Source organism: Caretta caretta, chromosome 6, assembly GCF_965140235.1.
Source record: "Caretta caretta isolate rCarCar2 chromosome 6, rCarCar1.hap1, whole genome shotgun sequence".
In the NCBI taxonomy this organism is placed as follows: domain Eukaryota; kingdom Metazoa; phylum Chordata; order Testudines; family Cheloniidae; genus Caretta; species Caretta caretta.
In genome coordinates this window covers 638,457-653,548 of record NC_134211.1, presented here as the reverse complement: position 1 = coordinate 653,548, position 15,092 = coordinate 638,457, and the positions used below count along the sequence as shown (strand labels likewise).

The 15,092-nt window shown below is 66.8% G+C and overlaps 2 protein-coding genes across 3 annotated transcripts; one reads left to right on the top strand and one right to left on the bottom strand.

Annotated features, from left to right (window-relative positions):
* Positions 1-32: 32 nt before the first annotated feature.
* Positions 33-1,812, top strand: C6H16orf92 (chromosome 6 C16orf92 homolog). The gene is made up of 3 exons (XM_075129044.1): positions 33-218; positions 504-842; positions 1,348-1,812. Exons 1-3 carry the CDS (start codon positions 33-35, stop codon positions 1,501-1,503), a joined length of 681 nt encoding a protein of 226 aa, XP_074985145.1. The 3' UTR covers positions 1,504-1,812.
* A 42-nt stretch (positions 1,813-1,854) lies between these two features.
* TLCD3B (TLC domain containing 3B) lies at positions 1,855-15,007 on the bottom strand. 2 transcript variants are annotated; one of them, XM_048853846.2, is made up of 6 exons: positions 14,895-15,007; positions 14,225-14,349; positions 7,329-7,412; positions 4,608-4,827; positions 3,804-3,899; positions 1,855-3,516 (listed from the first exon to the last, which is right to left on the bottom strand). In XM_048853846.2, the coding sequence occupies exons 2-6, from the start codon at positions 14,347-14,349 to the stop codon at positions 3,208-3,210; spliced, it is 834 nt and encodes a 277-aa protein (XP_048709803.1). In that variant the 5' UTR covers positions 14,895-15,007; the 3' UTR covers positions 1,855-3,207. The 2 variants fall into 2 exon arrangements, with proteins under 2 accessions (XP_048709803.1, XP_048709801.1); XM_048853844.2 differs by lacking the exons at positions 14,225-14,349; positions 14,895-15,007 and adding an exon at positions 12,821-13,164.
* Between the last annotated feature and the right edge of the window lie 85 nt (positions 15,008-15,092).

The following is a 15,092-nucleotide window of genomic DNA, read 5'->3' as shown; positions in this document are numbered from 1 at the left end:
CAGGTAGAGCTCCGCCCCAACTGGAGGCAGTTATGGGGCACTGGGCTCCAGGATGGCTCCTGCTGTGGGTGCTGGTGACAACCCTCAGCGCCAGACCTCTCTCCCCTAACAGCACCCACCAGGACACAGGTGAGGGCCAGGCCCCGAGCACTGCGGGCCAAGCCTCCCCCGAACGGCTCCCCCGGCCCGAACCCCCCGTCGCCAGCACGGCCTGCTGGGTGCCCCCCTCGAACGGCTCCCCCGGCCCGAACCCCCCGTCGCCAGCACGGCCTGCTGGGCGCCCTCCCCCCCCCCGAACGGCTCCCCCGGCCCGAACCCCCCCTCGCCAGCACGGCCTGCTGGGCGCCCTCCCCCCCCCGAACGGCTCCCCCGGCCCGAACCCCCCCTCGCCAGCACGGCCTGCTGGGCGCCCTCCCCCCCCCCCCGAACGGCTCCCCCGGCCCGAACCCCCCCTCGCCAGCACGGCCTGCTGGGTCCCGACATCCTGTAGCGTGGCCCCGTAGCAAGCAGCACGTGGAAGCTCAGCTGTGCTGTTGGGGAGCAGTAGAGTCGTGGCCTTGACGTACCAGAGCGTCTCCCCCGTGGCCGGCTCCCTGCTCTGGTTTCTTGGCACTGCAGTGACGCCGAGGGGAGGGACGTGGCAGGCGCCGGGGCCGCTCTGGTTCGATTATCCCGACGACGACCGAGCCAAGATCCTGGCGACCTACCGCTACATCGGGGAGAAGCCCGTGTTCTTCGCAGCCAGTGAGGGGACGGGGGGCAGGGATCCCCAGACAGGCAGTACCCCTCAGTCCTGCCCCCAGCTCCAGGCTACCCCGCCCGGCTCCCGACCCGCAGCCCCTGCTAGCCCAGCCGTGCCCCCCCCAGCCCTGCCGGTGCCCCTCACTCCCGACCCGCAGCCCCCCTGCTAGCCCAGCCCTGCCGGTGCCCCTCACTCCCGACCCGCAGCCCCCTGCTAGCCCAGCCGTGCCCCCCCCAGCTCTGCCGGTGCCCCTCACTCCCGACCCGCAGCCCCCTGCTAGCCCAGCCGTGCCCCCCCCAGCTCTGCCGGTGCCCCTCACTCCCGACCCGCAGCCCCCTGCTAGCCCAGCCGTGCCCCCCCCCAGCTCTGCCGGTGCCCCTCACTCCCGACCCACAGCCCCTGCCAGCCCAGCCCTGCCGGTGCCCCTCACTCCCGACCCGCAACCCCTGCCAGCCCAGCCCTGCCCCCCCAGCCCTGCCGGTGCCCCTCATTCCCAACCCACAGGCCCTGCTAGCCCAGCCCTGGGCTCCCCCAAGCTCTGCCCCAGCAGTAGTTCAGGAGGGGACGGGGGGCTCACACTCGCTGTCCATAAGCTTTGGCCCCAGGGCGGAGGCTTGGGGGGGTTCACTCCCACTTTGTCCCCACGTTGGCCTTTTTGCCCCCCACCAGATCCCCTCCCCCGAGTCCTGCACCACATCCTGCTTGGTTCCGTCCTGCTGACCCTGCTCTTCCTCCTCTACCAGATCTGCAGCACAATGTAGGTGTCTCCCCGGATGCCTGGGTCCTATTCCCTGGCCTGGTCCCCTCCAGCCCCCCCTGCCCCCATGCTGCCGGGAGCCTGGCAGTGACCCCCCCTTGTTCTCTCTTAGGGTCTGCAGGATGCAGAGCTGAGGAGCTGCAGGACGTCAGGGTTCAGCTTTGCCCCCCCAGTAAAGAGCTGCAATGTCTAGGCATCCCCAATGCCTGGCACCCTGGGGGGGACAGTAACAGTCCCCTGCAGGTGCTGGCTGGGGGGTGGTTTTGGGGGCCTGGGGGTTCATAGTCACCCTGAGGCACTGGCTGGGGGGCAGTCTGGGGGGTGGGGGGTAATAATCACCCGGAGGCAGCGGTGCTGGCATTGGATCAAGGCTCCTTTAATACTTTGCAGCCTCCCCAGGGTTAGAAATCCCCCCCGTATACATCCGGACCCAGCGAGCAGCTGGGGGGTGCAGAGCTCACAGTCCTTGTTGGGGGGGTCAGTTCCCCACCCGCTGCCTGGTTATTGCTACAGTGGGGGGCAGTGCGGGGGGTTCCCAAGTCCACCCAAACTGTCTGCTGGTGGAGTCTAGCTGGGTCCCCCCACACTCTGGTGGGGCAGGAATTCAATCCCCTGGGTGGCCCCCTGAGATTCCCAGGGGTCCCCCAAATCTCCAGGCCAAACCCTCACCTCCCAACACAGCCAGCCCCCCGATTTGCACCTCATCCCCCCATTACTGGGGGTGCCTGAGCTGCACCACCCAGAGGGAGTGCCCCAGGTGCTACTGGGCAGCCCCCTGAGAATGGGGGCTGCAGTCAGCCCCTGTCAGGCCAAGGGGGGCCCCACTCCCTCCTGCAGCAGCCCCCGGAGAATTCCAGGGCGGGCCCCCAATAAATAAATAAATAAAGTCGTTAGAAGCTGAGGCTGTGGGCGCCGGCCGCGGGCGTCAGTTCACCCCGTGCCCACCACGCGGGGACAGTCTCATGCCAGGGCCTTGGGGCTGCGCACGGGCAGGGGGGCTCAGGACAGCGAGGCCCCCCCCCCGAGGCCATGCCCTTAGCACAGAGCAGGTAGGCTGGGAGGTCTCAATGCAGCGCCCGCCCCTGGGGGCGGTGCCCATGGCACAGGGGAGGTCTCAGTCCAGCGCCCGCCCCGGGGGCCTTGCCTGTGGCACTGGGGGGGTCTCAGTCCAGCACCCGCCCCCGGGGCAGAGCCCGTGGCACAGGGGAGGTCTCAGTCCAGCACCCGCCCCTGGGGGCGGAGTCCGTGGCACCGGGGGGGTCTGAGTCCAGCGCCCGCCCTCGGGGGCGGTGCCCGTGGCACTGGGGGGGTCTCAGTCCAGCGCCCGCCCTCGGGGGCCTTGCCAGTGGCACTGGGGGGGTCTCAGTCCAGCACCCGCCCCCGGGGACGGTGCCCATGGCACCGGGAGGGTCTGAGTCCATTGCCCGCCCTCGGGGGCGGTGCCCGTGGCACTGGGGGGGTCTCAGTCCAGCACCCGCCCCCAGGGACGGTGCCCATGGCACCGGGAGGGTCTGAGTCCATTGCCCACCCTCGGGGGCGGTGCCCGTGGCACTGGGGGGGTCTCAGTCCAGCACCCGCCCCCGGGGACGGTGCCCGTGGCACTGGGGGGGTCTCAGTCCAGCGCCCGCCCCGGGGGCGGAGCCTGTGGCACCGGGGGGGTCTCAGTCCAGCGCCCGCCCCCCCGGGGCCGTGGCGCAGGGCGGGGGTCTCAGTCCAGCGCCCGCCCCCCGGGGCCATGCCCGTTGCGCAGGGCGGGGTCCGTGGGCGGGGCGTGGCGGAAGAGGCGGACGGCCCCGCGGCAGATGAGGCCGAACCAGTAGAGCTGGGGGGCCAGGAGCAGGGCGGCGCCCAGGTTGTAGGCGGGCGGCAGGGCGAGGGGCACGCGGTGCAGGGGCAGCCCGGCGTGGCGCCCGTAGGCCCGGTACATGTAGGGGAAGAGCAGGATGCGGCAGCAGAAGAAGGTCACCAGCATGAGCAGCCCGTTCACCTTGTGCAGCAGGGTGTGCTGCCGCTTGTACTGGGGGAGAGAGAGGGGTCAGGAACCCAGGCGTCCGGGCACCCCCGCCCCCCGCCCGGGAACGGAACCCAGGCGTCCGGGCACCTCCGCCCCCCAGCCCGGGAACAGAACCCAGGCGTCCGGGCACCTCCGCCCCCCAGGCTGGGAACGGAACCCAGGCATCCGGGCACCTCCGCCCCCCAGGCTGGGAACGGAACCCAGGCGTCCGGGCACCCCACTCCCACCACGAGCTGGGCAGAGAACCCAGGCGTCCGGCCTCCCCTCCCCTCCCCCCGGCGGGTACTCACCAGGATGAGCACCTTGCCCAGGGAGACGAAGGGGGTGCTCAGCTCGGCCATCAGCATGCAGCCCAGGAAGAAATCGCCCTTCCCCTGGCGCCACAGCTGGGGAGAGAGGGGGGGTGAGGGGCAGCTGGTGGGAACTAGCCCCCTCCTGTCCCCCCATGGGCTCAGGACCCCCACTTCCCTCCTGTGGCTCAATCCCACCCCTTGCCTTCTTACGGCCTCCTGGGGATCTCGGGCCCCACTCACCACGGAGAGGGGGAAGCCCACCAGCACCATGCAGAGGGGGTGCAGCCCCCCTGCGGCTATCAGGGGCCCCCCGCGGCTATCAGGGCCTGCTCACCACGGAGAGGGGGAAGCCCACCAGCACCATGCAGAGGGGGTACAGCCCCCCCGCGGCTATCAGGGGCCCCCCGCGGCTATCAGGGCCCGCTCGCCACGGAGAGGGGGAAGCACACCAGCACCATGCAGAGGGGGTGCAGCCCTCCCGTGGCTATCAGGGGCCCCCCGCGGCTATCAGGGCCCGCTCGCCACGGAGAGGGGGAAGCAGACCAGCACCATGCAGAGGGGGTGCAGCCCCCCCGCGGGATCAGGGGCCCCCCGCGGCTATCAGGGCCCGCTCACCACGGAGAGGGGGAAGCACACCAGCACCATGCAGAGGGGGTGCAGCCCCCCCGCGGCTATCAGGGGCCCCCCGCGGCTATCTGGGCCTGCTCGCCACGGAGAGGGGGAAGCACACCAGCACCATGCAGAGGGGGTGCAGCCCCCCGCGGGATCAGGGGCCCCCCGCGGCTATCAGGGCCCGCTCACCACGGAGACGGGGAAGCACACCAGCACCATGCAGAGGTGGTGCAGCACCATGAGGAACTCCTTGTGCAGGAAGGCGCGGGTGACGGTGCGCAGCGAGCGGGGCCCCGCAGCCTCGTGCCCCTTCACCCGGTACTTGTGCCAATGGCACAGGAACATGGCGTAGATGTCGTAGATGAAGTAGGGCACCGCAAACTCCGTGTAGGCGCTCGTCAGCCAATGCCTGGGGGAAGACAGAGGGGTTAGAGCTGCCACAGGGGCAGGGGAAGCTGTCGGGGGCAGTGGGGCCCTGCTGGGGGTGCTAGGGGAGAGGGGTGGGGCTCTGCAGTGCCAGGGCCTGGGGGGACTGTGTGTGGGGCTGGGCTGGGGGATCCAGCAGCACCTCAGGCAGAGGGTGGGGCTGGCAGGGGTAACCTGCCCTGGCCTGCTCACCAGGATGGGGGAGAGGGGCCATGGGGCGCAGGCTGGCGAGCGTGGCGGCAGCGTGGCCTGGTGGGTAGGGACTGGGAGGATCGATGGAGTATTGACGGGCAACAGCTGCTGCAAGGTCATAGGGAACGCAGCCTCCTCCACCCGGAGCTGAGCCAGGCGCCTCCACCCCCCACAGCCCATGGGGCAGCCACAACCATGACCCACAGCGAGGATACCCCCCAGCTCTGCCGGTGCCCCTCACTCCCGACCCGCAGCCCCTGATAGCCCAGCCCTGCCCCCCAGCTCTGCCGGTGCCCCTCACTCCCGACCCGCAGCCCCCTGCCAGCCCAGCCCTGCCCCCCAGCTCTGCCGGTGCCCCTCACTCCCGACCCGCAGCCCCCTGCTACCCCAGCCCTGCCCCCCAACTCTGCCGGTGCCCCTCACTCCCGACCCGCAGCCCCCTGCCAGCCCAGCCCAGCCCTGCCCCCCAGCTCTGCCGGTGCCCCTCACTCCCGACCCGCAGCCCCCTGCCAGCCCAGCCCAGCCCAGCCCTGCCCCCCAGCTCTGCCGGTGCCCCTCACTCCCGACCCGCAGCCCCTGCTAGCCCAGCCATAGGCCCTGTCCCTCCTTCCAAGCTTGGCCCCCGGCCCCTCCACCTGCACCCCCCCCACGCCGCCCCATGCTGCAGTCCCGCTGCCAAATTGTGCTGACAGAGGCCTCTGCCCAGTGTGAGCCGATTAGGCCCCATGCCAGAGCCGCAGCCCAGGATGCTGCAGTGGGACAAAGGATTCAGGGGCTGCACATTGGGAGTGAGGGGCACCGGCGGAACTGTGGAGAGGCCGAGGGCGGGGCTGGCAGGGGGCTGCGGGTCGGGAGTGAGGGGCACCGGCAGAGCTGCGTGGGGGCAGGGCTGGGCTAGCAGGGGGCTGCGGGTCAGGAGTGAGAGGCACCAGCCCAATGATGCAGAGGGGAAAGGGGGGTGTAAGATTTCCCATGATGCTTTCCTCACACCCCCACCCCAGGCCCATGAGTGGCTGTGTCAGAGGCTCAGGACTCTGCAGGCTCCAGGTGCAGTGTGGGGATCGGGGCGGGTGCAGGTGCCATGGAAACCAGCCCTCATCTCTCAGTCAGCTGGAGTGGGGGGGGTCCATGTAGGAACACAGCCTGCGGGGGCACCCCATTCATAAAGCCGGGATAGAACCCAGGAGTCCAGGCTTCCAGCCCAATCCTGCTCTAAACACTGCACCCCACTCCCCTCCAGAGCCAGTTGAACCCAGGAGTCCGGGCTCCCAGCCTCCCTCGCTCTAACCACCAGACCCCACTCCCCTCCCAGATCTGCGGGGCTGTCCTTGCCGGGGCAGGCTGATCCGCGGCCGAGGGGATTAGCTTGCTGGCCCCATCTGTGCTCCCAGGAGAGGGCTCAGGAGCGGGCGGGGGATAATTCTGGCTCAGCTCTGGGGAGGAAGGTGAACATGCCAGCGACACCGGGAGGGGCTGGTGCAGGCGGCAGGGGGCTGGAGCCTCCCGGGCATTCTGCTGCCCAGCACCAGGAGGGGGCGTTGTCCCATGAAGAGGAGATCAGTGGCAGAGTTAGGAATAGAACCCAGGCGTCCTGGCTCCAGCCCTCCCCCACCATACAGTGGGTCCTAGCCCTGAGTCTCATAAAGGAGACCACGGAAAGGGCCCTGTCCACCGTGTGGAACAAAGCAGCTGCAGACCCACCCAGCTCCCAGGCCCTTCAGCACCGTAGACAGGGAGACCACAGCCTTGCTCCCCACAGCACCCCCTGCTGGGTGAGGCCGGGCTGGAATAGCCAGGAGCTCCCCCCACAGCCAGCACCCTGCCCCCTCCCCACAGCACCCCCTGCTGGGAGATGCTGAGGTTGGGGTAGCCAGGAGGTCCCCCAATAGCAAGCGCCCCACCCCCTCCCCACAGCGCCCCCTGCTGGGTGAGGCCGGGCTGGAGTAGCCAGGAGCTCCCGCCACAGCCAGCACCCTGCCCCCTCCCCACAGCGCCCCCTGCTGGGAGATGCTGAGGTTGGGGTAGCCAGGAGGTCCCCCAATAGCAAGCGCCCCACCCCCTCCCCACAGCGCCCCCTGCTGGGTGAGGCCGGGCTGGAGTAGCCAGGAGCTCCCGCCACAGCCAGCACCCTGCCCCTCCCCACAGCGCCCCCTGCTGGGCGAGGCCGGGCTGCCCAGGGGAAGCAGGCCAGGCTGGGGGTGGAGCGGGCCAGTCCAAGCAGGGAGTGGGCCAGGCAGAGGGGGGGAGGGATGGGGCAAGGAAAGGGGGCCACGCCGGAGGGAGCAGACTCACTGGTCATCGATAACGTGTTGGCAGGAGCTGAAAACGATGTATCCGGCTGTGGAGGCCATGACGGCTTGGATGGAGGAGACCAGCCTGCAGGGGAGGGACGCAGCGTTAACGGGACCAGCCCCTCTTTTCCCTCAACCCTGACCCGCAGCCCCCCACTAGCCCAGCCCGAGGCTCCAGGATGAGCACTAATCTGTGCCCATAACTGCTGCTCTGGAATGTGTGGGGTGCAGAGGGGACTAGTGAGGGCTGTTGGGGGTGCACATGGCTCTGGTGGTGGGCTGACAGGCCCAGTCACTGCATTGAAATCCCCTCTGATGTGCGGCTGTGAGCAGAGGTGGGGGGATCCCCAGCCTCCTGGGGCCCCTCCCCCCACAGGGATCCAGCCTTCAGGAGCCCCCTCTCCCACGGGGATCCAAGCCCAAGGCCTCCCAGGTCACCCCTCTGCAGTTTCTCACCCTGGCCATCCCTGTCCAGAGCAGCCAGCACACCCCCCAGCTGGCCGCTGCCCTCCTCCGCCATCCCCCTCAGCCCCGCACCCCCGCCCCTCCCCTGCTGGGGGACGTGCGTGGCCCAGCAGGGCAGGCTGCTCCCCGGCCTGGCAGGTCCCAGCCCCCAGCCTCAGCAGCAAGCACAGACACCCCACTGTTTCCTGCCTGCAGCCTGGCCCTGACGAAGGGACCCCCGTCAGCCTTCGCCCCATGAGCCAGTGCATGGCTGCAGCCCTCCGCTCCCACTGCCTCCTTCCCTCCACTGCTTCCACTGCCTCCTTCCCTCCATCCCTCCGCTCCCACTGCCTCCTTCCCTCCACTGCTTCCACTGCCTCCTTCCCTCCATCCCTCCGCTCCCACTGCCTCCTTCCCTCCACTGCTTCCACTGCCTCCTTCCCTCCATCCCTCCGCTGCCACTGCCTCCTTCTGTCCAAAGCCACTGCCTCCTTCCCTCCATCCCTCCGCTGCTTCCACTGCCTCCTTCCCTCCACTGCTTCCACTGCCTCCTTCCCTCCATCCCTCCGCTCCCACTGCCTCCTTCCCTCCACTGCTTCCACTGCCTCCTTCCCTCCATCCCTCCGCTGCCACTGCCTCCTTCTGTCCAAAGCCACTGCCTCCTTCCCTCCATCCCTCCGCTGCTTCCACTGCCTCCTTCCCTCCACTGCTTCCACTGCCTCCTTCCCTCCATCCCTCCGCTCCCACTGCCTCCTTCCCTCCACTGCTTCCACTACCTCCTTCCCTCCATCCCTCCGCTGCCGCTGCCTCCTTCTGTCCAAAGCCACTGCCTCCTTCCCTCCATCCCTCCGCTGCCGCTGCCTCCTTCCCTCCTTCCCTCCGCTCCCACTGCCTCCTTCCCTCCACTGCCACTGCCTCCTTCCCTCCATCCCACCGCTGCCTCCTCACCTCCGCTGCCGCTGCCTCCTTCCCTCCATCCCTCCGCTGCCACTGCCTCCTTCTGTCCAAAGCCACTGCCTCCTTCCCTCCATCCCTCCGCTGCCGCTGCCTCCTTCCCTCCTTCCCTCCGCTGCCACTGCCTCCTTCCCTCCACTGCTTCCACTGCCTCCTTCCCTCCATCCCTCCGCTCCCACTGCCTCCTTCCCTCCACTGCTTCCACTGCCTCCTTCCCTCCATCCCTCCGCTCCCACTGCCTCCTTCCCTCCACTGCTTCCACTGCCTCCTTCCCTCCATCCCTCCGCTCCCACTGCCTCCTTCCCTCCACTGCTTCCACTGCCTCCTTCCCTCCATCCCTCCGCTCCCACTGCCTCCTTCCCTCCATTGCTTCCACTGCTCCTTCCCTCCGCTGCCGCTGCCTCCTTCCCTCCATCCCTCCGCTCCCACTGCCTCCTTCCCTCCACTGCCGCTGCCTCCTTCCCTCCATCCCTCCGCTGCCGCTGCCTCCTTCCCTCCGCTGCCGCTGCCTCCTTCCCTCCGCTGCTTCCACTGCCTCCTTCCCTCCATCCCTCCGCTCCCACTGCCTCCTTCCGTCCTCTGCTTCCGCTGCCTCCTTCCCTCCATCCCTCCGCTCCCACTGCCTCCTTCCCTCCACTGCTTCCACTGCTCCTTCCCTCCATCCCTCCGCTCCCACTGCCTCCTTCCCTCCACTGCTTCCGCTGCCTCCTTCCCTCCATCCCTCCGCTCCCACTGCCTCCTTCCCTCCACTGCTTCCACTGCCTCCTTCCCTCCATCCCTCCGCTCCCACTGCCTCCTTCCCTCCACTGCTTCCACTGCCTCCTTCCCTCCATCCCTCCGCTCCCACTGCCTCCTTCCCTCCACTGCTTCCACTGCCTCCTTCCCTCCATCCCTCCGCTGCCACTGCCTCCTTCTGTCCAAAGCCACTGCCTCCTTCCCTCCATCCCTCCGCTGCTTCCACTGCCTCCTTCCCTCCACTGCTTCCACTGCCTCCTTCCCTCCATCCCTCCGCTCCCACTGCCTCCTTCCCTCCACTGCTTCCACTGCCTCCTTCCCTCCATCCCTCCGCTGCCACTGCCTCCTTCTGTCCAAAGCCACTGCCTCCTTCCCTCCATCCCTCCGCTGCTTCCACTGCCTCCTTCCCTCCACTGCTTCCACTGCCTCCTTCCCTCCATCCCTCCGCTCCCACTGCCTCCTTCCCTCCACTGCTTCCACTACCTCCTTCCCTCCATCCCTCCGCTGCCGCTGCCTCCTTCTGTCCAAAGCCACTGCCTCCTTCCCTCCATCCCTCCGCTGCCGCTGCCTCCTTCCCTCCTTCCCTCCGCTCCCACTGCCTCCTTCCCTCCACTGCCACTGCCTCCTTCCCTCCATCCCACCGCTGCCTCCTCACCTCCGCTGCCGCTGCCTCCTTCCCTCCATCCCTCCGCTGCCACTGCCTCCTTCTGTCCAAAGCCACTGCCTCCTTCCCTCCATCCCTCCGCTGCCGCTGCCTCCTTCCCTCCTTCCCTCCGCTGCCACTGCCTCCTTCCCTCCACTGCTTCCACTGCCTCCTTCCCTCCATCCCTCCGCTCCCACTGCCTCCTTCCCTCCACTGCTTCCACTGCCTCCTTCCCTCCATCCCTCCGCTCCCACTGCCTCCTTCCCTCCACTGCTTCCACTGCCTCCTTCCCTCCATCCCTCCGCTCCCACTGCCTCCTTCCCTCCACTGCTTCCACTGCCTCCTTCCCTCCATCCCTCCGCTCCCACTGCCTCCTTCCCTCCATTGCTTCCACTGCTCCTTCCCTCCGCTGCCGCTGCCTCCTTCCCTCCATCCCTCCGCTCCCACTGCCTCCTTCCCTCCACTGCCGCTGCCTCCTTCCCTCCATCCCTCCGCTGCCGCTGCCTCCTTCCCTCCGCTGCCGCTGCCTCCTTCCCTCCGCTGCTTCCACTGCCTCCTTCCCTCCATCCCTCCGCTCCCACTGCCTCCTTCCGTCCTCTGCTTCCGCTGCCTCCTTCCCTCCATCCCTCCGCTCCCACTGCCTCCTTCCCTCCACTGCTTCCACTGCTCCTTCCCTCCATCCCTCCGCTCCCACTGCCTCCTTCCCTCCACTGCTTCCGCTGCCTCCTTCCCTCCATCCCTCCGCTCCCACTGCCTCCTTCCCTCCACTGCTTCCACTGCTCCTTCCCTCCATCCCTCCGCTCCCACTGCCTCCTTCCCTCCACTGCTTCCACTGCCTCCTTCCCTCCACTGCTTCCACTGCCTCCTTCCCTCCATCCCTCCGCTGCCGCTGCCTCCTTCCCTCCGCTGCCACTGCCTCCTTCCCTCCATCCCTCCACTGCCTCCTTCCCTCCACTGCTTCCACTGCCTCCTTCCCTCCATCCCTCTGCTGCCACTGCCTCCTTCCCTCCACTGCCCCTGCCTCCATCTCTCCATCCCTCCGCTTCCACTGCCTTCTTCCCTCCATCCCTCCTCTGCCACTGCCTCCATCCCTCCACTGCCGCTGCCTCCATCCCTCCACTGCCGCTGCCTCCTTCCCTCCATTCCTCCGCTTCCACTGCCTGCTTCCCTCCGCTCCCACTGCCTCCTTCCCTCCATCCCTCCACTGCCTCCTTCCCTCCATCCTTCCACTGCCACTGCTTCCATCCCCCTGCTGGCACTGCCTCCTTCCCTCCACTGCTTCCATCTCTCCACTGCCACTGCCTCCTTCCCTCCATTGCCACTGCCTCCTTCCCTCCATCTCTCCGCTTCCACTGCCTCCTTCCCTCCATCCCTCCGCTTCCACTGCCTCCTTCCCTCCACTGCCCCTGCCTCCATCTCTCCATCCCTCTGCTTCCACTGCCTTCTTCCCTCCATCCCTCCACTGCCACTGCATCCTTCCCTCCGCTTCCACTGCCTCCTTCCCTCCATTCCTCCACTTCCACTGCCTCTTTCCCTCCGCTCCCACTGCCTCCATCCCTCCGCTCCCACTGCCTCCATCTCTCCATCCCTCCGCTTCCACTGCCTTCTTCCCTCCATCCCTCCACTGCCACTGCATCCTTCCCTCCGCTTCCACTGCCTCCTTCCCTCCACTGCCGCTGCCTCCATCCCTCCTTCCCTCCGCTTCCACTGCCTCCTTCCCTCCGCTTCCACTGCCTCCTGCCCTCCGCTCCCACTGCCTCCCTCCGTCCATCCCTCCACTACCACTGCCTTCTTCCCTCCGCTCCCACTGCCTCCTTCCGTCCATCCCTCCACTACCACTACCTTCTTCCCTCCGCTCCCACTGCCTCCTTCCGTCCATCCCTCCTCTACCACTGCCTTCTTCCCTCCACTGCTTCCACTGCCTCCTTCCCTCCATCGCCACTGCCTCCTTCTCTCCATCCTTCCACTTCCACTGCTTCCATCCCACTGCTGGCACTGCCTCCTTCCATCCACTGCTTCCATCTCTCCACTGCCACTGCCTCCTTCCCTCCACTGCTTCCATCTCTCCACTGCCACTGCCTCCTTCCCTCCATCCCTCCACCGCTTCCATCCCACCTCTGCCACTGCCTCCTTCCCTCCACTGCTTCCATCCCTCCGCTTCCACTGCCTCCTTTCCTCCATCCCTCCACTGCCAGTGCTTCCTTCCCTCCATCCCTCCACTGCTTCCATCCCACCACTGCCACTGCCTCCTTCCCTCCATCCCTCCACTGCTTCCATCCCTCCAATGCCGCTGCCACTGTCTCCTTCCCTCCATCCCTCAGCTTCCACTGCCTCCATCCCTCCACTGCCTCCTTCTCTCCATCCCTCCACTGCCACTGTCACTGCCTCCTTCCTTGCATTCCTGCATCCCTCCACTGCCTCCTTCCCTGCCACTGTCTCCTTCCCTCCATCCCTCTCAGCCTCCTTTCACTCATCCCTCCCATGCCAGTGCCTCTTTCCCTTTTTCACTCTTCTATCCCTGACTCCTTCCTTCATCCCTGACTCCTTCCCTGCATCCCTCCTCCAGTGCCTGACTGCTTCCCTCCATCCCTGGATCCCTCCTCCAGTCCCTGACTGCTTCCCTCCATCCCTGCATCCCTCCTCCAGTCCCTGACTGCTTCCCTCCATCCCTCCATCCCTCCTCCAGTCCCTGACTCCTTCGCTGCATCCTGGGGTACCTGGCTGAGATGATGACAGCGTCGGCCTCATCCCACTGCAGCCAGGGCAGCCGCTTGAGGCTGTTCTTGGCCAGCAGGAAGAGCCCTGGGAAGACGATGCCCCCAGCCACCAAGGGGTGAAACATCTCTGATGGGGTGCAGAAGGGGGGGACCCACACAGACTGGGGGTGGGGTTGGGATGAGGGGAGATCAGTGGGGCTGGGATCCGACCTTGCTGTAGCCGGATGGGGGACAGGCTTGGGGGCTGCACATGGTAGTGGGGGTGATGGAGGGCAGGCAGCGGCTGCTTGGATCCAGGCAGCGGCTCTGAGGCCGGCTGTGACAGAGAGAAAGGGGGGAAGAGGGGAGGGAGGAGAGGGGAGGGGAGCCGGGAGCAGCTGTCAGGCGCTGGGTGGAGGCACTTAAAGGGACAGCAACGGAGTGTCCTGGACCAGAGGTGGGATGGAGGGCGGCGGGAAGGGGGTCACAATGATCAGTCAGAGGGGCACTGGGAATGGGAAAAGGGGTGCAAAGGATGGATGGGAATGGAAAATGGAGACTGGAAAGAGAGCTGGGAGTGCAACCAGCAGGGGGCGGGTGTGAGGGGCATCAGGAGAGCTGGGGGTGACGGAGCCCAGGGCTTGGACAGCAAGGGGCTGTGGGTCAGGATTGGGGGGCATTGTCTGAGATGTGGGGTGGGGGAGCCCAGGGCAGGGATAGCAGTGGCTCTCAATCTAGATTTTTCAGAATCCTGGTGTAAATGCCCATGGAGTGACACTGATTTACACCAGCTAGGAAACTAGTCATTTCACTAAGTAATACCCTGCATCAGGGAGTCCTACAGCTTGGTCCAGCTGCATCCAGACTGCTTTAAACTGGCTTTCTATGGACTGAATGGAAACCAGGATTTAAAAAGGGGGGGATCAGGCCCCTGGTCAGAGCCAGGCTGGAGCAGGGGTGTCGGGGGCCAGAGAAGGGGAACACACACACACACACACACACACACACAGGACACTTAGGTCTAATCCCATAATCCTGCTGCCACAGGCACAGGCAGGTGGGGACCAAGGTCAAGGCCCAGCTTGAAGGGGTGAGTATTTAACCCCTTCCTTTCCCTGGGGCACCTGGGAAATCAGCTCAGGGCTAATCCTCCCCACAGATGGCAGTGTCCCCCCCCCCCCCCCTTGTGCTAAGCTGGAGGCTGCAGGTGGTACCTGCTGAGCCAGTGACCCTGGAGTCACCTCTAGGGTGGGGTCTATGATCAGCAGATTATAGGGGAGACTTCTGAACCACCAGCACCATCTTGTGGCTGAGGGAGACCCCCCTCTGCTCCATGAGCCATGGATAGAACCCAGGAATCCTGGCTCCCAGCCCCCATCTCCTCCTAGAGCCATGGATAGAACCCAGGAGTCCGGGTGACTTTACTTGGCAGCGACATAGATGGCATGCAGCTGGTCCATGCCCAGGGCCCGGGTGTGGTACAGTGCCCAGCGGAGGGCGAGGAAGAAGTTGGGGAAGAAGCAACAGCTGAAGAGGAAGATCACGGCCATCTGGGAGAAGGAATTTGAAAGCAGTGAGAAAGGGGGCACTGGTGCCACTCTAGCACTGCACTGAGGGGATTCCCCCTTCCCAGCCCCCTCCTCACCTTGAGATTTCCCCAAACATCATGGGTCCCCCAGAGCGCTGGAACCTCTGCCACTCGCCACACAACTACCCCTCCCATGCCCCTCCTCCTCCCCCAGGACTACCCCCTGGCCATCCTCCAACAGCTGCCCCTCCCATGCCCCTCCTCCTCCCCCCACAACTGTCCCTGCTCTGCCCCACCCCCCAGGACTATCCCCTGGCCCTCCCCCCCACAACTGCCCCTCCTCCTCACCCCACAACTGTCTCTGCCCTGCCCCACCCCCCACAACAATCCCCTGCCCCCCCAGCCACCCCTCCACCTTGCCCCACAACTGTCCCTGCCCCTCCCCCACAGCTACCCCTCCTTCTCGACCCACAACCACTCATCCCTGCCCCTGCCCCTGCCCCTGCCCCTCCCCCTAGACCTACCCCTGCCCCTCCTCTACCCCTGCCCGCCATCTTATTTGCATACATTTGCATACTGCTAAACACCCAGCCCCTTCATTGGCTCATGACTTTGCCCCCAGCTGCCCGTCCAGGCCGGGCTGGGCCCCAGTGCGCAGCCATTTGCATACACTGCCCAGTCAACTGGTGATGAAATCTGCATCTCATTACCTCGCTCTCTGCCCTGCCTAATTTGCATGCGTCTCTCTCGTATTCTTGGGACACT